The sequence below is a fragment of the Salvia hispanica genome, chromosome 1, assembly GCF_029641045.1.
Source record: "Salvia hispanica isolate PSC_SH4W2 chromosome 1, Shi_PSC_v1, whole genome shotgun sequence".
NCBI classification, from domain to species: domain Eukaryota; kingdom Viridiplantae; phylum Streptophyta; class Magnoliopsida; order Lamiales; family Lamiaceae; genus Salvia; species Salvia hispanica.
Genome location: NC_142692.1, coordinates 53585460 through 53607341, shown reverse-complemented (window position 1 = coordinate 53607341; position 21882 = coordinate 53585460). Strand labels below are relative to the sequence as shown.

The 21882-nt window shown below is 42.0% G+C and overlaps 1 protein-coding gene and 2 long non-coding RNA genes across 3 annotated transcripts; 2 read left to right on the top strand and 1 right to left on the bottom strand.

Moving 5' to 3' along the window:
• Nucleotides 1–272: 272 nt before the first annotated feature.
• LOC125219068 (uncharacterized) lies at nucleotides 273–726 on the bottom strand. The gene is made up of 2 exons (XR_007176072.2): nucleotides 636–726; nucleotides 273–476 (listed from the first exon to the last, which is right to left on the bottom strand). It is a non-coding gene; the product is annotated as an uncharacterized LOC125219068 (long non-coding RNA).
• A 104-nt stretch (nucleotides 727–830) lies between these two features.
• LOC125219069 (uncharacterized) lies at nucleotides 831–1594 on the top strand. The gene is made up of 2 exons (XR_007176073.2): nucleotides 831–949; nucleotides 1013–1594. It is a non-coding gene; the product is annotated as an uncharacterized LOC125219069 (long non-coding RNA).
• Nucleotides 1595–2702: 1108 nt separating this feature from the next.
• LOC148934143 (putative carotenoid cleavage dioxygenase 4, chloroplastic) lies at nucleotides 2703–3958 on the top strand. The gene is made up of 4 exons (XM_089062203.1): nucleotides 2703–2747; nucleotides 2831–2892; nucleotides 3389–3496; nucleotides 3592–3958. Exons 1-4 carry the CDS (start codon nucleotides 2703–2705, stop codon nucleotides 3956–3958), a joined length of 582 nt encoding a protein of 193 aa, XP_088918329.1.
• Nucleotides 3959–21882: the final 17924 nt, after the last annotated feature.

Here is a 21882-nt window from a genome sequence, read left to right as displayed (position 1 = left end):
ATAATTTTACTAAAAATACTACAATTATCATCGCATTGGGAATATAAATTATCAGAATTAGAAAATATTCTAATTTTAATGGCATTAGCAATAATGGCTTATCTTGGAGCTCAGTTCACGGTCTATCTTCATTTTCTCATGCTCCTTGCAATGAGATCATATCTCAGAAGTTTATTTCATTTTCACATTAGCACTATTTTGTATTTTTCACTTTCAATTGTTAAATAAACGAAGAAATTACGAAAGAAGTAAAATGTATTCGGTAGAGATCATACCATTCGGGATTTCTTTATTTACATTGTAAGTCGAAGATGGTCAATCTCTCAAGAACAAACCAGATACAATCAAAGATAGAACAAGATACAATCTACAAGTAACCAAATACAAGGTATTGAACCCTAGCACTAGTCAGCAACCTTGATCGGTTCTGACTCCAAGCCAGTCACCCCTTGTAACAACCTGCACACTCAGTGAAGCTGAATAGTAGACAAGAAATGAAGAAAATCAATCCTAAGAGAATCGAGTAAAGATAAATTAGAAATTCCAAGTAAATTAGAGATTTAGGAACTGTGGCTCAGGTCGCACGCAACAACTTCACCCAGGCCAAGGACCTCATCTAATCTCAACCAACTTACCCAAAGAGAGCACCGTGGGAAACACCAGAACCAGAAACCCTCAAGTTTCACCAACAGTGAGTCACCCAGGCCAACTCAACATTGGAACCTTCAAGCACACACACGAGAACTCTTACACAAACCGTCAGATCGTCAGATCCGCTCAGATCACGCAGGAACATCGGAGAATGACCTCCAACACAACAGATCGAACCGGAATAGTCACTCCATCGCTCGTGTATAATAAACTTGCAGATTGTGTTCGTCGCCTTCACTCCATCGCTCGTGTTTGGAAGCCTCACGAGTAGTGTCAATTTCCAAGACATCATCTCGTGGTACGTATACATATATTGTTTTAGTTTGCGTAGTGTAACTAATTTTGGAACGATACGATGTAGGCGGTTTATGCCAGTGGCCTGTGAACATTGGACTAACGTTCGTGTTTGGGGCGAGTTTGGGATGGATTGTGGTGAAACTACTTAAACCACAGCCATATATAGCAAATCTAATCCTAGCCGTTTGTTCAGCTGGAAATTTGGGCAACATTTTGTTGATCATAATCCCTGCTATCTGCAAGCAGAAGGGCAGCCCTTTCGGAGATGCAAACGATTTGCCTGATTCAGTTCCTATTTTTCAAGATGTTAGATGGCCTGATTTTGTTAAAACATGATTGGAGTTGCTGAGTTCTGCAATATCACGCAAAATAGAGAAATGAAGGTGTACACAAATCCAAAATAAAATTGGAGTAAAATGGAAGAGAAAGGATGACGATAAGTTTGAGGAGGCTCCACCGTCGATACTGCCTAAATTTTGAGAATGAGAAATTTCTTATGTATATGTTGACTAAGTGGGGTTAATTGTATAAGTATTTCCTTTTTTTGTTGAGTCTGCATAATCTTTTGTTAATTTCATTTATGCAGAATATTGTAAATGGCCATTTAATAAAGATATAAATTTTGGGCCTACGAGGTTATTATTTTCTTGGTCCATTATTATTGGTTAAGTTAATACTCCCTCCGTCCCACAAAAGATGTCACACTTTCCTTTTTAGTTTGTCCCACAAAAGATGTCACATTTCCCTTTCTAGTAAAAGTTCTCTCTCACATGAATATAAAAATTATATTTTCTCTCTTCATTTAACACACAAAACAAAACCTCCTAAAATCTCGTGCCGTCCCACAAGTGTGACATCTTTTGTGGGACGGAGGGAGTAATTGTTAGTTGTAGGTTTAATTTTGAAACCTAAATATTAGAATTTTTTTGATAACCAAGAGTTATGAACAATAGTTTTTCATCATATTTTATGTAATTTTTACGTGTTTGTAACCAAGAGTTATGAACAATAGTTTTTCATCATATTTTATGTAATTTTTACGTGTTTGTAATTTGTGGATCTTACTAATTATAATTTGTTTTATGTAGCAGATATAGGTAGATTCGTTGAGAGTTCCATAATTATAAGCGATACTGGAGTATAATTCTTTTAACGTGAATGAGAGTAATTTGTATTGGTCTACTTTGATTCAAGATGAAGGTATTTACTTATAATTTTTTATCGTGAATATTAATAACATTATAAATGCATTAAAATTGTTTTAATCAAGCACACGTTCTCGATTTTTGTTAATTCTTTTGTTATTAAATTGGTGTTAATTATTTTACATATTTGACATTATTTAATTTATGTTTTTTCTTATTGTTTTAATGTTTTACTGATTATTACAACTATTGATTAAATTTTTATACTAAAGAAGTGTTTATTTATCAATATATTTATTTTATTTTATTTGCAGAATTTTGGAATATTGGTGATGTTTTTTTTATTCAAATTATGGTCACTTTGTTGTATAAATACTTAAAGTAGGACCCATATCCCACCAATTTTTTTCAACTCACTTTCCATTACATTTCTTAAAACCCGTGCCGGGGCAAAGTGTGTCAATATTTGGGGGATGGAGGTAGTACTTTATAATGATATTATTATTATTGATAGAAGCTAATTTAGATTGGGATTGACTGTCTTCTTGTGGTCTCTCATTAATTATGAGCAACTAGGGTGAGGTATTGATTCGCGGGAGAAGACGGCACATGTTGATCAATGATGAGGAACTATCTGGCCTAAGAATTGGCTTGGTGAGATAACATGTTTGCACCTCCTCTATTATTTAAGTTATTCTAATCTAGACAGTTCTTGAATCTACTGCCCAATGTAATAGGTTTTTCAGAGTACAACACTTTTTGATTCTCTCTCTGTTCGTGAAAATGTCGAGTTTCTGTTGTAAGATATTTGTCTTTATAATTAGTTTTTGCTTCATTATTATCAACTGTATTTCATGTTTAAGTTATTGGTACAATAAATTGTTACTGTATAAATTTGTGATTTTAGAACTTGAAATAATAATATTGTTTCTCATTCGGTATATGTGTTTTTTTTTTCTCGGTCTAATTTTATATTTTTTAATAATTGTTTTTTATTTATATATGTATGATTTCAGATTTCATATAATGATATTTTTATGAATTTGTAAAATCATTTTACAGTATAAAATAAGTTTAAATTTAAAAAAATGGATCGTGCATCGCACGTGGGTGATACTAGTTCTAGTTATAATAATTGTTGACTTCAATTTTAAAACCTAAGCATTTACTCTGATTTTCCTCGTTATTTGAATATTAATTATCTTTGTCAAATTCTTTATTGAAACCCTAGAATATTATCCTTTCTTAAAGTCTCATTTGTCGCGACCACCCGCATTTTTATTAACTCTAAAAAGGGCAGTCGTGACAAATCTGGAGACGACGACGGTGGAGAGGCGGCAGCTGTCGAACAAAGCTCCTGATCTCGCAGTCATCAATCCAGCTTATGCGGCTAAGGAAAATAGGTAACTAAGTCATCAATACTCAATTAAAATGAAATGTTTTCTTTAAAAAAGAAAATTCAATATTTTATAAAAAATAATTGTACTCTACTATTCAGGTATGTGTATGCGGTGATATTAGGAAAGCAGACGGGGATTGGGGTTGTGAAGCTAGACCTAAACATGGAGGGTGACGAGGATTGCACGGTGGCTAGCCGTCTGTACGGGCCGGGCTGCTATGGTGGCGAACCATTTTTTGTGACAAGGGATCCGGACAATTTGACAGCAGCGGAGGATGATGGTTATTTGGTGACATACGTGCATGATGATAATGCTCAAGAATCAAAGTTTTTGGTAATGGATGCAAAGTCGTCTACCCTAGACATTGTCGCAGCTGTCAAGCTGCCACAACGGGTGCGTGGTGGCTTCCATGGCCTCTTCCTGTCGGAACTCGAACTTCATAAAATCCGGATGGCATCATCCTGAAAATATCGGTGGTGTTTACGTTGAAGTTTCGGAGTAATCATCCAAAATTTTCATTCAGAATTCATATTATAAACATAACTAATACTCTCTTAGTCTCGTAAAAATAATAGTGTGCAACTTTGATAAGGCTCGTTTCATGCATCGGTTTAGGGATAAAATTTTGTGCATTTGGGGCGCTAATGTGCGTTATTGAGTTCAGGTGCGTAGTAAATCTGCTGGGCCTAGGAGTTGTTGTTACCGGACCTGGCAGATGCAAAAGAGATGAAATTGAAGCAAAAATCAGAAGTCGTCGTTCGGACCTGGGAGAATCAAAAGTTGGCGACGGGAGTAGAATGGAGCGAGAGCAGATTATTTTAAAGAAGTCTTACTCAAGGGCAAGAGCGTCAAATCACCAGAGGGATACCCTAGGGATCAGAGCCTCACATATATAAGGAGCTCAACCTTGAAGAACAAGACAGTCACTTCGAGCCACTTCTACACTTTCTTAGCTCTAGCTTTCGTTCCATGCTTTAGTTCCACACTTCAAATTTCTCATTTCGACTGCTGCGCACTTGGATATGGAGGATTCTGGCCACCGTGGTTCTAGTCATCATCGTTATTTTGCTATGTAACACCGCCTAGTGAAGGCGAAGAAACAATCTTACATGCTTTCGTTTAGTTTGTTTTCGTTTCAAGTACTTTGTGGTTTCAAGTTTCGTAACTCTAGTTCTCGACTTTGATCTAACGGATTCATATCTGTTTCTAGTTATTATGGAAGTTTATGTTTGCTTTTGTTGGATCTCGCTGAGTTAATCTTATTTCTTGCCTTTACTTTTGTTCTTTGTTTATTGTTGGATGTTTGGAGCTGAGATCTGTTGGTTTGTTGTTGGAGGTTGGGGATTTGCGTATGGAGATGTCTGGATTTGTTGAATCGTGGTGTTTTAGAGTTGAAGTTTCGCATATTTGGTGCTTGATGTTTACGTTGTGCATGATTATGGCTATTTACTTTCTGGTTCTGCATCCTTTAGGTCCAGTAGCGTAGATCTGTTAGTTTAGGCTTTAGTTTCTCGTTTTAAGTCTAGATCTAAAGTTTACTCTGTTCTCATGGTGTTTAATACTCTGTTTTATTTGCTATTCTCGTTTGATTCCCGAAGAAGATGAAGTTGTTGGTAGTTAGAACCAGATCTGCTTTATGTCAGTACTTTTCTGCATGTATTTTACTTTTTCTGCATATCCTCCAGACCCTGTCAGTACGATCCACTTTGTCTCTTTTACTTTTCTGCATGCTTTTCCAGACCCTGGTAGTTTAAGAAAACTTGTCTTGCTTTTCGTTTTATGCTTGTCTGTCCAAATTAGGAAAGTCTGTCTAGTTAAGTTTACTCCAGTTGTCTTAGAACTTTAAAATATCTCAGTTTCTCCAAGTCATGTATGTTCCGTACGTTTTCATTTCTTAGACCCAGTAGGTAGATTAAAGATTTTCTATTTCTCAGACCCGGTAGTTTTAAGTTCTCGACCCACAAAATTGCGTGGCAGCAGCCAACCCTTTTTTTCCAAAACATCCTCAAATGCAGTTTCGTAACTCCTTCTTCCTCGTGGGATCGATCCTTTACTTCCCTGTGCTAAGTTGTAGTATAGTGGGTTGAGGTTTTTGAAGGAATAGAGTGCATCCAACGACCCCTTTCTGATAGTTTCATGATCTTCTAGCCTCCGAAGTCTAGTCGAATCCTCTGGACCTGTTAGATCGAGTGACACATATCACACCGCACCGCACGTCTACTCTAGTCCTGTCAAAATGGCGCCGTTGCCGGGGAACGCATGGTGTTATTTGTGTGTGTGCGAATGTTTTGGTGTAAATAAGTCTATTTACTACGTTTTCTTTTGTTTCTTTTTTCAGTTTATGAACAGGAGCTACCGGTTCGGACACTGGAACAACTCACCTGGTTGGAGAAGCGCCCAGACTAGTTGGTGGGTCAAGGAAGCAATATTCTTAGTTACCACCAGATCGGGGCTTACAACAGGAGATCCAGTTCACCTGAGTTCGGAGAGCGACGAGGAATCAACTTCGTCAGTAAAGAAGGAACCAAAGTCAACCTCAGAAACAGAGGAGGAAAGCGTTGAAGGTATGGACAACGCAGGCAACGACGACCCGGAGATCGGCTGGCTCACTGCTCATTTAGATGGCGAGCCCGCCCAGGCCATCGTCTCTACCCAGCGATAGAGGGCATTCGACATCAAAACTAATGTGCTGGGTATTCTCCCCACTTTCTCGGGTCGGAGGAATTAGTGCCCATACGAATTCCTCAATGAATTCAGTAAGCTTTGCAGTATTCAGAAGAGGCCAAATGATGCAACAGAGGAGGATTACCGACTACGCGCGATCCCGTTTGCGCTAAAGGGGGAGGCTAACACGTGGTTGTTAAGGCTGCCACCTGACTCAATCAATACGTGGAAGGATTTCAAGTTGGAGTTCCTGGATTACTTCTTCCCTTCTAACAAAACGAATGCTCTTAAGAAGGAGATCTAGGAATGCAAGCAAGAATATGATGAATCGTTGAGTCAGTATTGGTCCAGATTTAAGGGGCTGCTCAATGCTTGCCCAAACCACAGGATGATGGAAGCCGAAACCTACTATCTATTCTATGAAGGGGAAAAACCTGAGTCCAAAGATATGATGAATACCGCTAGTGGAGGAAATTTCACCAAAAGGAAGGTGAGCGAGGCCCGAGAGATACTGGGAAGATTAATTGATGCAAAGAAGGCATACGATTCACCTCGTACCATCCTAAGGAGAGGAAGTGCGGATGCAGCAACAGTGCAAAATGAAGAAAGGATGGATGCCCGAGTGGATGCAAGGATGGATATTAGAATGGAGCAGCTGGAGAAGACTATTCTGACCGCACTGGGGAAGAACGACTCACCGGGTCCAACGGATAAAGAAAAACAAGCACTGGGTCCAGAAGATGGTTACAATTATTGCGGGTCTCAAGGAGGGATGGATTGTCCAGCCCATATAAATGTTGTAGGAAATTGGAACCAGAATAATCACGGCGGCAATTGGAACCAGTGGAAGATTAAAGACGCTCCATGGAGGGACAATCCATGCTTCAGGTGGTCCGATAGGAATCAAAACCCTCCACTCCAGATTACTAACTCAGAAGGAAACCAAGGGAACCAATCCAACTGGCCAGGAAGGAATCAAGAGGGACAGGGCAACTGGCATCAAGGAGCACAAGGTAATTGGAGTCAGGGAGGTCAAGGAAATCAACCCAGCTGGAACAATAGGAATCAAAATAATCAGGGAAGCTCATATGTACCCCCACACCAAAGGAACAACAACTATCAGGGACCAGGGAATCAGTACAACAATAACCAAGGAGGTCAAGGAAACTTTCGCCCGCATCAAGGGGGTGGACCAAATCATGGTCAAGGACCAAGTGGTAGTCAACCGAACTCCCGGACCCAGAGGAATCTGGACGATATGGTCCATGACCTAGTGAGTTCTCAACAGCACATGCAAAACAACTTGTTGGCAAACAATGACGTGGTCCACAAGCTCCAGGATGCTCAGCATGAACACAAGGCCGCGATGGATCTGATGTCGAAGCAACTATCTCAGATCGCGACGTCCCTGAGCGACATGCGAGGAAATGAAGGGAGGATTCCAGCCTCAGTAAAGTCACCAGAAAGGGCAAATATCAGCCAAGTTACCCTGAGATCTGGGAAAGCATATGAAGGGCCCAAGTTGAAGGAAAATGATGAAATGCCAGTGCCGATGAGCGAAGATGTTATCCACCCGGTCCAGCAAAAAGAAGAAGTTAGAGCAGAGGATGATATCCAAGCCGGTGACTTGGGAGGATCGTTACCTCAGATGGCTGACCCATTTTTCCAAGACCCAGAGCCTGAGGTAGAAACTGAAAAAGAGAAAGGGGAGGCGGAAGAGCCCTCTAAGGAAGATCCGACCAATGCAACAAAGAGGATTAAACCTTTCCCCTACCGAGGGGATGCCAAGAAGAAAAAGGACAACCCCGTGGATTTCATGGAGATCTTTGGAAAGCTGGAGATCAATCACTCGTTCCTGGAGGCTATGAAGTTGCCCCCGTTCAGTAAATTCATTAAGGAGTTCATTGCGGGCAAGGCAAAATTCGATGGAAAGATCGTGATCGGGGAGAATGTATCTGCAGTAATTCAAAAGAGGATAATGTCGTCGAAGCAGACTGACCCAGGTATGTTTACCTTACCTATCACTATAGGAGGTGTTAGAGTCGAGCATGCTATGTGTGATCTAGGTGCGTCTATTAATGTGTTACCGCTTTCCATATATAAAAAACTGGTAGGAGCAAGAATGACTGATACGAAAGTGGTGATCCAGTTTGCTGATAGATCATGCATTAGCCCTGAAGGAGTGTTAGAAAATGTGATAGTAAAAGTTCATGATTTTCTATACCCTACTGATTTCCATGTGATAAAGATGAGTGAAAACGAGACCACTGAGTCTAGTGGCGTTCTTTTAGGAAGACCATCTTTTTAGATTATAATGGGGAGAAATTCACTTTTAGCATTGATGAAGCTATGAGGAAACCACTTGACGTGGAAAACCTCCACTTTGTTGATGTGATTAACCCTCTGGTCCAGGAGTTTCTTGAGACCGAACTATTGCAGGAACAGGCTGACACCTCAGAGATGACTGAATCCATGATGAAAGAAGTTGCAGGATGGTGTGAAGCAGTTATTAAACAAGGACTATCTGATGAAGAAATCACGAAGGCAATAATGGATTTCTGTGGCGAGACAAGATCCCCTGGGTCTAAGGGATCAATCCAACTGGCCGGTGTGGAAAAGTTGCCAGAGTTGGACGAGCTGGTCAAGAAGGTATGGAGAAGAATCCGTTGCCCCCTGAAGTACCCCCTCCAAAGAAAGAGTTGAAGAACCTTCCTCCTGGTCTGAAGTATGCCTACCTAGGCGAAGGCGAATCTCTGTCTGTCATAATCAATAGCCTTCTGACCCAGGAGCAGGAAGTCAAGCTATTGGAAGTGCTGGGGAGGAACCAGAAAGCAATAGGGTGGACTCTATCTGACCTAGTGGGGATCAGCCCCGACCTATGTATGCACCACATCCGGTTGGAAGAAGGAGCCAAGGCACACCGGGATCTCCAGAGGAAGCTCAACCCCAACATGAGAGAGGAAGTCTTAAAGGAAGTATTGAAGCTGCTGGCCCTGGGAATCATATACTCTATTTCCGATAGTGAATGGGTGAGTCCTGTCCATATGGTGCCGAAGAAATCAGGAATACAAGTAGTCAAGAATGACCGCAACGAGCTTGTGCCCACAAGGTTAGTCACGGGGTGGAGAATGTGCATAGACTACAGGAAACTCAATGCGGCCACACGCAAGGATCATTTCCCACCACCCTTCATCGACCAAATGCTGGAAAGGTTGGCGGGAAAGCAATACTTCTGCTTTCTAAATAATAAATTGGATATTCGGGTAATACCCGATATCCATTCGGGTTATCCAATACCCGATTTATCTTATATTTCAATACCCAATCCCATATCCAATCCCATAAAATTGGATATTGGGTATCCAAATCCGGCGGATATCGGGTCGAGTATGGGTAAATCCAATACCCGATATCCGTATTCCCACCCCTAGCTACAGCGGATACTTCCAAATCTATGTCAATCTGGAGGATCAGGAGAAGACTACATTTACCTGCCCTTTTGGAACATACGCCTACCGGAGAATGCCTTTTGGTTTGTGCAACGCACCTGGGACATTTCAGCGATGCATGATGAGCATTTTCTCGGATCTACTGGAGGACTGCATAGAAATTTTTATGGATGATTTCACCGTATATGGGGATTCTTTCGAGACTTGCCTGGGGCACCTGAATGTTGTTTTGGAGAGATGCAGGAAGAAGAACCTGGTGCTGAACTACGAGAAGTGCCATTTTATGGTCAAGGAGGGGATAGTCCTGGGACATGTTGTATCTGAGAGGGGCATCGAGGTAGATCAAGCAAAGGTGGAGGTAATCTCTAAGCTTCCACACCCAACGAATCAGAGGGAAATTCAAGGATTCTTGGGGCATGCAAGGTTCTACCGAAGGTTCATTAAAGACTTCGCAAAAATTGCCCAGCCCCTGACAAGACTTCTCCAGAATGATGTGGAGTTTGAGTTTGATGATAAATGTAAAAAAGCCTTCCAGTTACTCAAGGATCGTCTGGTCACAGCTCCGATAATCTGCTCGCCCAACTGGGACTACCCCTTCGAAGTAATGTGCGACGCAAGTGACTTTGCAATAGGAGCAGTGTTGGGCCAGAGGATCGAATCAAGCAAAGAGTTATGTCATATTTTATGCCTCAAAGACGTTCAACCAGGCCCAGAAGAACTATGACACCACCGAGAAGGAGATGCTGGTTGTGGTGTACTCATTTGAAAAATTTCGGCCATATCTACTGGGTTCGAGAGCAATAGTGTTCACTGACCATGCAGCCATTAAATATCTCCTAGCCAAGAAGGAATCCAAGCCAAGGCTAATCAGATGGGTGTTACTATTGCAAGAGTTCGACTGGGAAGTCAGAGATAAGAGAGGGACCGAGAATAGAGTGGCTGACCATTTAAGCAAGATTACCCAGGGAGAAAATGAGGAAGCCGTCCCTGATGCTTTTCCAGAGGAGCACTTATATTACTTAGGGGAGTCCACTAGACCAATCAGATGGGTGGCAGTGCTAGCGTTAACTGGGCCCGAGGAGTCGGAGAAGCGGAAAGGCAAACCGAATGACGAGCCTTGGTTCGCGAACCTGGCGAATTATTTAGTTACTGGAGAACTACCTGCCGCACAAGAAATCACTAGGGCCCAGAGGATGAAAATTAAAAGTGAATCCAAGTACTACTTTTGGGATGACCCATACCTTTGGAAGATGGGTCCAGATCAAGTGATAAGAAGGTGTATTCCAGAGTGGGAGCAAAGAGACGTGCTAAACCACTGCCATGCACTAGCGTGTGGTGGCCATTTTGGCCCAAGGAAGACGGCAAGGAAAGTTCTGGATAGCGGTTTCTACTGGCCTTCGTTGAATAAGGATGCTTATGAGTTTTGCCAGAATTGTAATAGGTGCCAACTGACCGGAGGGATTTCTATGAGAGATGAGATGCCACAGACTCCTATAATAGTCTGTGAGATCTTTGATGTTTAGGGCATGGACTTTATGGGCCCATTTCCATCTTCATATGGAAATACGTATATATTGGTTGCTGTGGATTACGTTTCCAAAAGGATAGAGGCCAAGGCTACAAGTTCAAGCGACGCGAAGGAAGTTTCGAAGTTTCTAAAGGTCAATATTTTCAACCGATATGGCGTGCCCCGAGCGATCATCTCAGACCAAGGGACTCACTTCTGCAATAGGACTGTAACGACCCGCCCATCTAGGGTATAATAAATGCGGCGATCGTTATCTAAACAGAATTAAATGCATCAAAGATCATAGGCTAGGGTTCCATTTGAAAAGAGATTTTCACCAAAGCATTAAATGAACAATTTAATAAGAAAAGAATTTATGCTTTAGCAAAGAAATCCAAAAAAAAGGCTATCACCATAAATGCTCCAAAGCAGCAAAGGTTCCAAAATATTTCCAAGTGTTCTATACCCAAAATATACCCACGAAATAACAGTATTTATCCCAACAAAAGATCATAAGTTTTCATAAAAATAGCATAGCATAGCGGAAGCGACCAAGAAAGAAGTGAGGCTATGTAAGAAGACACAACGACACCTTAAGTACCAACAGATCATTCTATTATTCTCTACTCAACACCGCCGCCCGCTCGTCACCACTCAACCTGCACATAAGGAAAACACATGCAGGGCTGAGTACGATAAACATACTCAATTGGCTCATTGCCGAAAACAGTTTTATCACAAATATAGTTATTATCATGCCATTTTCAAGTGTCCGTCGGGGTTTTAACTTTAGAAAGACCCGAGGCACCAAAATATCTTCTTTCTCAAATATCACGGTCGCGCAACCATTTTTCTCATAGACGTTTACCATATCCTCATTCTACATGACAAGGACTGCGGCCGCAATCCAGGTCACTAGACCGGCCGACCCGTACGCCAGCACTCGGTCTAACATTGGTGTACACTAACCCAAGTAGAGTTTGCGGCTCTACAAGGATCCGAATTCGATTATAACAATAGTGGCATAGCCACGAGGGATAGGCACGACAAAACAAATCAAGGCATGATAACACATCTTTCATTCTCATCAATATCATTTTAGGACAATGTCCTTATTTTAAAAGAAAGCCCACCTCGTAGGTTTAGCTCGATAGATTTCTTTTCTCCTCGTTTATCACGCTGAGAGCGGGAAGTATCACCTTTAAATTAGGCGTATCACAAATCAGTTTCAATCATGGATCAATATTATGCATGACCTCACGTTTTCCCTTTTCCCCTTGATTATTTTCAAATTCATCAATATCAAAATCAAAGTATGATTAGCATATCATTTTTATTCAAATAACAACTCCAAAATCACCAATAATTCGTATCACACATGAGTGTTCCACACACACAACACATGCACACGATCACCACACATGTGCACACCGATCGAGGCGTGCACACACACACACACGATCACGCACACACACACACATTCATGTATCCCCAAAATTCACCGATTAAAACCCCTTTCGCTCGTTCTAGATGCATGTGGATTCAAGAACGAACGGTAGAAACAAGGAATTAGTCTTGATTCTTCAATAATCTCTTGAATTTCACTTGAATTCTTCTCAATTGATGAAGAAACCTTGAAGAAAACTTGAAGAAAACTTGGAGAGAGTGGGGGTGTAATTTTCGAAAATATGGGGAGAGTGGGGGCGCCGGTTTTTGATGATGCTAGGGTTATGGTCTCTTCTCCTATTTATAGAGTGCCATATAATAATATCCAAATAATTAAATAAATAAATATTTGGAAGATATGGTAGAGATAATGGAGAGATTTGAGGAAGTGGCGTTGAAAATTGTTGAGAATAAGGAGGAATTCGAAAATTAGGCTTAAATAAATAGCCTATGATTTAATTTGAATATTTCACGGAGCAGAATAATATATCACGGAGCAAGAATAAAATAAAATACTCCTCACTTTAATAGGAGATAGGCGTGACTTTTCCTCTTCCAATAAGGAATAAATTCAAATCCTAATTTAATTAGGATATGGCAAGATATGGTAGATATTCTAGTATATTTATATTTATTCATGGAATAGAATAAATAAGGGATCAATAAAATAAATAATTCCTCCCTCCTTTCTAGATGAGATTTTCGAAAATCTCAAGGAAAAATCAAAGTGGATATTTCGAAAATTCCATGTAGGAATTAGAGTATTTGGACTTTGGATTTAATTTGGATAACTATCCCAAACAAATAATTAAATCCAAGAATAATACTATTTCTTCTCCAATAATAGTAGTGGCCGAAAATTCCACATGAATTAAAATAAATGCTCCTATTATTTTTCTCACTCATCCCTTAGGAAAATAAATAATAATTCCCCCACAATTATATTTCTCCACATCAAATATTCACATATTCAAAATCAATCATCTCTTCACTTTCACTTCATTTTCTCATCGTATTGACCTTTCAACGGCCACATCATTTTTCCACATTTTTGACTATTCAATAGCCACGTCAACATTTCAACAAGTTGACTATTCAACTCAATCTTCATTCTCATACGCAATTAGGTCACAAAGACACTATGCAATTAATCACTCATCAAATAATTCACATATCATAGCATTTAAGGCATTTAATGCAAAAATTTTATAACCCGAAAATTAGGGTTTGAAAAAGTGGGGCGTTACAAGGACGATTGAAGCACTGATGAGAAAATATGGAGTCCACCATCGGTTATCCACTCTGTATCATCCCCAGTCAAATGGGCAGGCTGAAATCTCAAACCGAGAGATCAAGGGCATCCTGGAGAAGACGGTGAATACATCGAGGAAGGACTGGAGCAAGCGTCTGGGTGATGCCCTCTGGACCTATAGAACCGCTTACAAAACACCAATAGGAATGTCACCCTACAGATTGGTATTTGGAAAAATGTGCCACCTGCCCGTGGAGATAGAGCACAAAGCGTATTGGGCAGTCAAGGAAATGAATATGAAGGCTCATGCCTATGAGGAAGAGAGGAAGATGCAACTGCAGGAGCTAGAGGAATTGAGGCTGGAGTCATATGATTCAGCCATGTGGTATAAGGAGAACACCAAACTCTGGCACGGCAAAAACCTTCGGGTCAAGGAGCTGCAGGTCGGGCAGAAAGTACTCCTGTTTCAGTCAAGGCTCAAGCTCACGCCTGGAAAGCTGAATTCCCAGTGGATAGGGCCTTACACAATTGTTGGCATTCGACCGCATGGAGCAGTGGAAATTCAGGGAGTCAATGCAAACTCTGTTCCTTTCCTTGTTAATGGTCATAGGGTGAAAGTGTTTAGGGATAGCTCGGAGTTGTGTGAGGTGGAAGAAATTCCACTCCACACACCTTCCACTATTGCCTAGTAAGTCATGTTTAAATATTCTTCGGGAATTACTGGGTCAGGTAGATAGGGTAAAATTTTCGACCAGTTGACTGGACCAGTTAATTCCCAAGAATATTTAAACATTTAGGTGTAAATAATATGAAAAAGTTTTTTTTATGAAAATACAGAAAATATATATATACTTCTAAAACCCAAAAAGATTTTTGAAATTCTGAGCGTCTGAGGAAATGCACAAATTTGAAAAGCTTATCTCTTTGACCAAGACGTTCAGAAAATTTCATTTTTTTTAAATGTTTAAGATTACCCGATCAGAGGGAAGTGAGAAAAATCAGGGGGAAGTTTGAAATTTGAAAATTCAAAAAGCTGGCGAGGCGTACGGTTGCTTGCGTCAGAGACGCGACCGTTCGCCTGCAGCCAATCATGATATTCCTTTTCAGTTTTTTTATTTTCTTTCCTTTTTCTTTTCCTTTTATTTCTTTTATTTTCCTTTTATTTTATTTTTCCTAAAATAACTTCCCTCACCTAAAATTATTTTCTCATAACTCCTAATTCCCAAACTTTTCTTTCTCTCTCTGCAGATCCGAGAACCATCAATACCACCGCCATGAACCACCACCGCCACAAAAACACCGCCGTAAACCACCACAGTAAACAAAGATGCATGGAAATCCATCGGTGCGCACAGCCCGCGGGAAAAACCCACAAAAAAAAGGACCAAAAAGGCGGCAACGGAGGCGACGAGTTCGGTCCCCGCGGCCGAGAAACCACCATCACCGCCACCAGAGAAAGATCCAGTACCCACACCACCTAAAGTTCCACCACAGCCCATGCCGACCGAAGTTCAACCACAACAGGACATTGGTCGAGACAACCCCGCCGCCGAAATCATTCCCGCCGGAGCAGAGTCCGACGACGAAGATCTGGATGAAGAGGAGGTCATACAGGAATTCATGAAGAAATATGGGAAGAAGCCAAAGGCGAGCAAGTTCTTCGCCAAGATGTCGGAGGCATGCCGGAAACAAGAAGAGGTAATTCCTGCCCTAACCCCACTTACAATTCCACCAAGGCCCAAAACTTTAATCAAAACACCCACTGCACAAGCCTTACCCACACCTTCGGAAAATCCCCAAATTTTACCCAAAACCCTAACCCAAGAGACGAACCCCCCACACACTATCCCTCAAACAGAAGCCGAACCCCATGCCGAACCCTCTGTAAATGAAGAAGAAACTGGAGAGGAGGAGGGTGATAGGATGGATACTGAGGAATCAGAAAGAGATGAGGGAGGTGGTAGTTTAGTTGAGCAAGAAGAAATACTGGACGTAGAGGCCACTGGGTCAGGGGATGAGGAAGACAAATGAGAGGGTGAAGATGGTGGGGAGGGTGATAAAGTAGAGGAAGTAGAGCAAGAAGAAACAGGGAATGTGGAAGAGATGGAGGAACAGGGTGTAGAGAAAACTGGGGATGACGAGAAGGGTAGCGAGGGTGGAGAAGGTGAACAAGGTGAGACTAGTGTTGATGAAAAGGTTGAAAAGGATGATGGGGATGTTGATGAGGAAGTTGTTGAGAAGGAGACAGAGGAGGAAGAAATTGCTGACAAGGAGGATGTTGAGAAGGAAGAAGAAAGAAACGACAGTGGACAAGATGCCGAGAAAGAGTGTGAAGAGATTGAAACTGACATCGTCGTGGTAGATGATACAACTACTGATGACCAAGTAACTCCAACGGATGAGAGGTTGACGAGGAGGCATTCTCGTCGGAATAGGAAGCAAGTGGATGAGGCAGAGGCAGGCAGGTCCAAGCGCCTGAGGCTGGAAGACATAGAGGAGACAGGGGATGATATCCCCCTGGTCCAAGAAACTTTGCCAGCCGAGGAGGAGATCTCTCCGGAGGCCCTGGAGACGAGATATGAGGCGGAAAGAAAAAGGAAGGGTAAGCATGCTGCTATGCCCCAACAGAAGAAATCTCGCCCCGCGAACACCACTGTGGTGATTAGCGAGCCGGAGGCGATCCGTGTGCCGTTTGCCCATCCAACTGAAGAAGAGGAGGCTGAGATACCAGCCGTGGAGGAGAGCCCTTTCGAAACAATAGAGGTCCTTGTGACCAAGAGGTTGTTGGAAGCCATGGTCCAGCTTGAGGACCCAAAGCTGCAGAAGGCATGTGATGACCGAGCCACGAATGGGAGGTCGGCGAAATCCGGAAAGAAGCTGTGCCTCTCGGACCTGGAGGAACTGGGAGTGGAGAAGAAGTTCATCTCCTACTTCAAAAGCATCGGGTTTGAGTGGCTTCTCAACCACAGCAATGCGGAGGTGCCGGTGGCTCTGGTGAAGGAGTTCTTCACATCCTTCAAGTTCAAACAATCTACAGATCTCGATGCAGACACAATCTCTTTCAGGCTGTTCAATGAGGAGATGGAGATGAGTATAAGAGAGTGGTCGTTGAGACTGGGACTACTCACGCCCGAGGAGGAGGAAGAAGGAGCGTGGAACGAGAGAGAGATCGGCTCACCCAAGAATACAGCAGGCTTCGATGCAGAGGAGGCCTGGAGGATGGTTGCCCACAAGAAGGTGGCCAAGTTCAAGACAAGCACATCAAAGGGGATACACATCACCGACCCTGTACTCCGATTGGCACAAGTGTATATCGGGTACAATCTCTTGGGTCAAGTGGGTGCAACCCTCACTACTCCAGAGTTTCATGTGGTGTATGCTGAACAACGTGAAGGTCCACCTCGGGTACTGGACTGCCTATGCATGCCAGAGAGTCAAAACTCACTCCGTAGCCAACCTGCCAATGTGTAGCGACCCAGGATACTTCGATCTCCCGTTCTTCTTCAACAAGGGATTGACGATAATGAAGGATGGCGTGTTGAGATTTTACGAAGTAGGGAAGGCTGATGGAGTGAGGATAAAGACCGAGAAGGCTGATGAAGAAGGTGATGAGAAAGTGGCAAGTGAAGGGTGGCAGACAAGGATGGAAGAAACGATATTGAAACTGGGAGCAAATATGGTGCAGCAACAGGAGATCTTGCTGAAGCTGCACCAGGAGGCGGTAACTCAGAGGGAGATGATGGCTGCGCAAGCTGACAAGATGGCCCAGGCCGTGGAGACAATGATGAAGATGGTCACTGTGGTTGACCAAAAGATCCTCCGGGTCCAGCAGCAGCGCATGCCTCCAAAGTTGCCCACAGACTCTAGGCAACTGACTCCGGGAGTGACCCCAGAGAAGCCAGCTTCCAGCGCCCAGGGAATGCCACCAGAAAGGAAAAGGAAAGACAGTGAGACCACCACCAGTGTACCAGTGAAGAAGGATACCCCCAGGCCAGGGGAACAGAAGGCCAAGAAGGATGATGAACCCAAACCAAGCCAGAAGAAAATGAAGACAGTGCCCAAGAAGTCTGGTCCCATGGGGGACCAGAGCCAGAATTGACCCCCCCCCCCCTAACCAAGTAATTTTAAATTTCAGTTTTTTTTTATGTCTTTTGAAGGGGTCTGTAGTGGTCTATGAGTCGGTTTTCGTATGTAATTTGGAGTGTATCCAACTGATCAGGAAGAGATTCCCGACCCAGCTGAGTCGTTGGTACGACGACCGGGACCTGGCTTCAAACAATTTTCCTCAACCCACTTCTACTGATTAGTATAGTGGAGGTAAGGGTCGAATCCCACAAGGATGGACACGTTTGGATAACTGCGGTGACTTTCTTGGGTGTTTTTGGTTAGCTACTACGCTTGGGTTGAGATTTTACCTAGGCAAGAAATAAAGGAGGTACTCTACTGACTAGTGGGTGTGAAAATAACAGGCATGTGGTGGTGTTCGGAGAAATAGGGGACAATGTGTCTCAGAGGCATATGAAAAGTAGACAGTTACTAAAAGAGGAAATTTACACTACAAGGCATATCTGGTGGCTGGGTGGCTCTCTGACAGGTCTGGACAGTACAACTGAAAAGTAGGGAACAAAATCAAAAGTAACTTAAAAGTAAAGTGGTCCAAACTAAAGTTGATTTTGACGTTTTCTTCTTCACCAAGCATTAACAAAAATCAGATGAACACAAACACCATAACTAAACTTCAGATTCATAACTTCAAACTCAAGATCCATTGATTAAAATGCTCAAACTTAAAATAAACGGTGAAACTGCAATTTTACTTCTATTGACTAACATGCAAGGCGGTGATCACAGCGCGGAACAGAAACTCATGCACGAAAATTTGACTAAAACATAACTACAACTTCAGATCGATAACTCCAGGTAAGAAAACACTTAGAAATTAAAAGCAACAACTAGATCTAATTTTCCTTGGCAGAATGAAGCAAACTCGAACCAAAGCGACATACGAAATAGAAACATCATAAGTTAAGCGTTGGAACTTCACAAAGTGCTTCAAAAGGCAACAACGACGAGTGTTTGCAATAAAACCAACGACAAAAACAAGTAAAGGTTAAACTAGAAAGCAAAATAACGATTGTTTGGCCACTTCGGGCGATGATACTGCTATACTACTACGGCAACGGCTGGAACGGTGGATCGATGACTTCTCCGGCAGATTTTTGGACGTCAAGTGACCATAGCTGTGGCGAGGAACGAGAGGTTGGACAATGCTGAAGGAACTGATCTTCTAGAGAGAATTCTAACTAAGGGACCAACTCTAAAGGCGAACTCCTTCTCTCTCTCCAAGTGGCTTCTTTTATAGGGAGGCTTGCCCTTGCTTTTAGGGTAGACTTCCTTCAAGTTTTGAATTTTATGCCCTTGTTAATGATCATCCCAGCTATCCTTCTTCTCCATCTCGAGCCTTTTCTCTGGCATGCATCCTAGTCAGTATTGCACCCTTCTAGCGCCCTTTTTCACTAGCGTCACCTGAATCGTCTCCTACTGACTTGGATCCTTTAATCCTGCACACTTGAGCAACTGTTTTGCAGATAATACATGCATTTCACGACATACTGACCAGTGACCAAGGCTTAGAATACGACTTATCATCTTTTTATGTTTTAGTTCTTTTTACAAAGCATGACCGTTTTTATGTGTCTGTGAATATTTGTGTTATCTTTTTATACATATGTGTTAGCTATCTTTTCTCACTTAGCCCGATGCTCGGTCTAAGTGTGAGAAGTGTGTTTTTTTTTTTATATAGCATGCTTTGGTGTCTGTTTATTTGTGTATCTTCTCCCACTTAGCCCGATTCTCAGTCTAAGTGTGAGAAGTTTGTTTTCATATAATATGTGTTTTGTGAGTCTGTTAAGTGTCGCACTAACTTAGCCCTGTTTTCCACTTCACCGAAAATGCTTGGGGACAAGCATGGTGAAGTGGGAGGGGGGAGGGAGCTAGTGCAAGTTAGTGTCGAGTATGTGTGTCTGTTTACTAGGTCTAGGAGCTAGTAGTAGGTCGTTATGTAGGAAATTCTGTGTTTATGCATAACTGGTAAATAGAAAGCAAAAGCCCCTTAGTGAGAGTAATTGAAGAGAGAATGCATGTCAACTTTGATGCCCTTTTCCTTAATAAATTAAAATCGTTTTGGATGAAGTAAGGACGATAGAATATGCCTCGACTAATCTAGTTGTGAAGCCCTCCATAAAAGTGAGTTATAAGCCTTAAACACTTCATACTAACACAAAATGAGAGGGCTGCCACTTGATGCTTAGGAAGAGAACTTAGAAGGAGAAAAATTTTGGTGATAGAAGTAACCTCTCGGGCCTAGGGGAAGGGTACTGGAGGTATAAGCTGGACGAAGTCCAGGGTATAAAAAGGAGGAATAAACGGGACAAGGTCCAGATAAAAAAAAATGGAGGTATAAGCTGGACAAAGTCCAGGGAGGAATAAGCTGGACGAAGTCCAGAGAGGAAAGGAGAAAAAATTATTAAGAGCTAAGACAGGGGAACTCTCTGACCCGAGGCATCAGTGGTATAGCACTATAAGAGCGAACGATCCCAACATCCCTGGTGAGGAATGAGTGATCGAGCGAATCCAACAGTTAGTGAAGTTAGAGGCTATCTTGACAAACTGACAAGCCGATTAGATAGAAGAAGGGAAGGGGAAGATTCGGAGACTGTAGATTCTTGGATTGACCTCAATCTTGTGGGGATGGCTGCTAGAAAATAAACCAGTTTATGCATTTATGTGTTTAGGTGTTATTATGTGTCTTTGTCTGTTTTGTTTGTCTAAGTCCCTTAGCGTCTAGGTCTAGTAGTTTGAGTCTTTTTCTTTGTTAGTAGAGTCGGTTAAGGGGAAACCATGCATTGAAACTTGCCTTATTCATTTTTCTTGTCTTTATACTTGAGGACAAGTATGGTTTAGGTGTCAGTAGTTTGATAAGGCTCGTTTCATGCATCGGTTTAGGGATAAAATTCTATGCATTTGGGGCGCTAATGTGCGTTATTGAGTTCAGGTGCGTAGTAAATCTGCTGGGCCTAGGAGTTGCTGTTACCGGACCTGGCAGATGCAAAAGAGATGAAATTGAAGCAAAAATCAGAAGTCGTCGTTCGGACCTGGGAGAATCAAAAGTTGGCGACGGGAGCAGAATGGAGCGAGAGCAGATTATTTTAAAGAAGTCTTACTCAAGGGCAAGAGCGTCAAATCACCAGAGGGATACCCTAGGGATCAGAGCCTCACATATATAAGGAGCTCAACCTTGAAGAACAAGACAGTCACTTCGAGCCACTTCTACACTTTCTTAGCTCTAGCTTTTCGTTTCAAGTACTTTGTGGTTTCAAGTTTCGTAACTCTAGTTCTCAACTTTGATCTAACGGATTCAGATCTGTTTCTAGTTATTATGGAAGTTTATGTTTGCTTTTGTTGGATCTCGCTGAGTTAATCTTATTCCTTGCCTTTACTTTTGTTCTTTGTTTATTGTTGGATGTTTGGAGCTGAGATCTGTTGGTTTGTTGTTGGAGGTTGGGGATTTGCGTATGGAGATGTCTGGATTTGTTGAATCGTGGTGTTTTAGAGTTGAAGTTTCGCATATTTGGTGCTTGGTGTTTACGTTGTGCATGATTATGGCTATTTACTTTCTGGTTCTGCATCCTTTAGGTCCAGTAGCGTAGATCTGTTAGTTTAGGCTTTAGTTTCTCGTTTTAAGTCTAGATCTAAAGTTTACTCTGTTCTCATGGTGTTTAATACTCTGTTTTATTTTCTATTCTCGTTTGATTCCCGAAGAAGATGAAGTTGTTGGTAGTTAGAACCAGATCTGCTTTATATCAGTACTTTTCTGCATGTATTTTACTTTTTCTACATATCCTGCAGACCCTGTCAGTACGATCCACTTTGTCTCTTTTACTTTTCTGCATGCTTTTCCAGACCCTGGTAGTTTAAGGAAACTTGTCTTGCTTTTCGTTTTATGCTTGTCTGTCCAAATTAGGAAAGTCTGTCTAGTTAAGTTTACTCCAGTTGTCTTAGAACTTTAAAA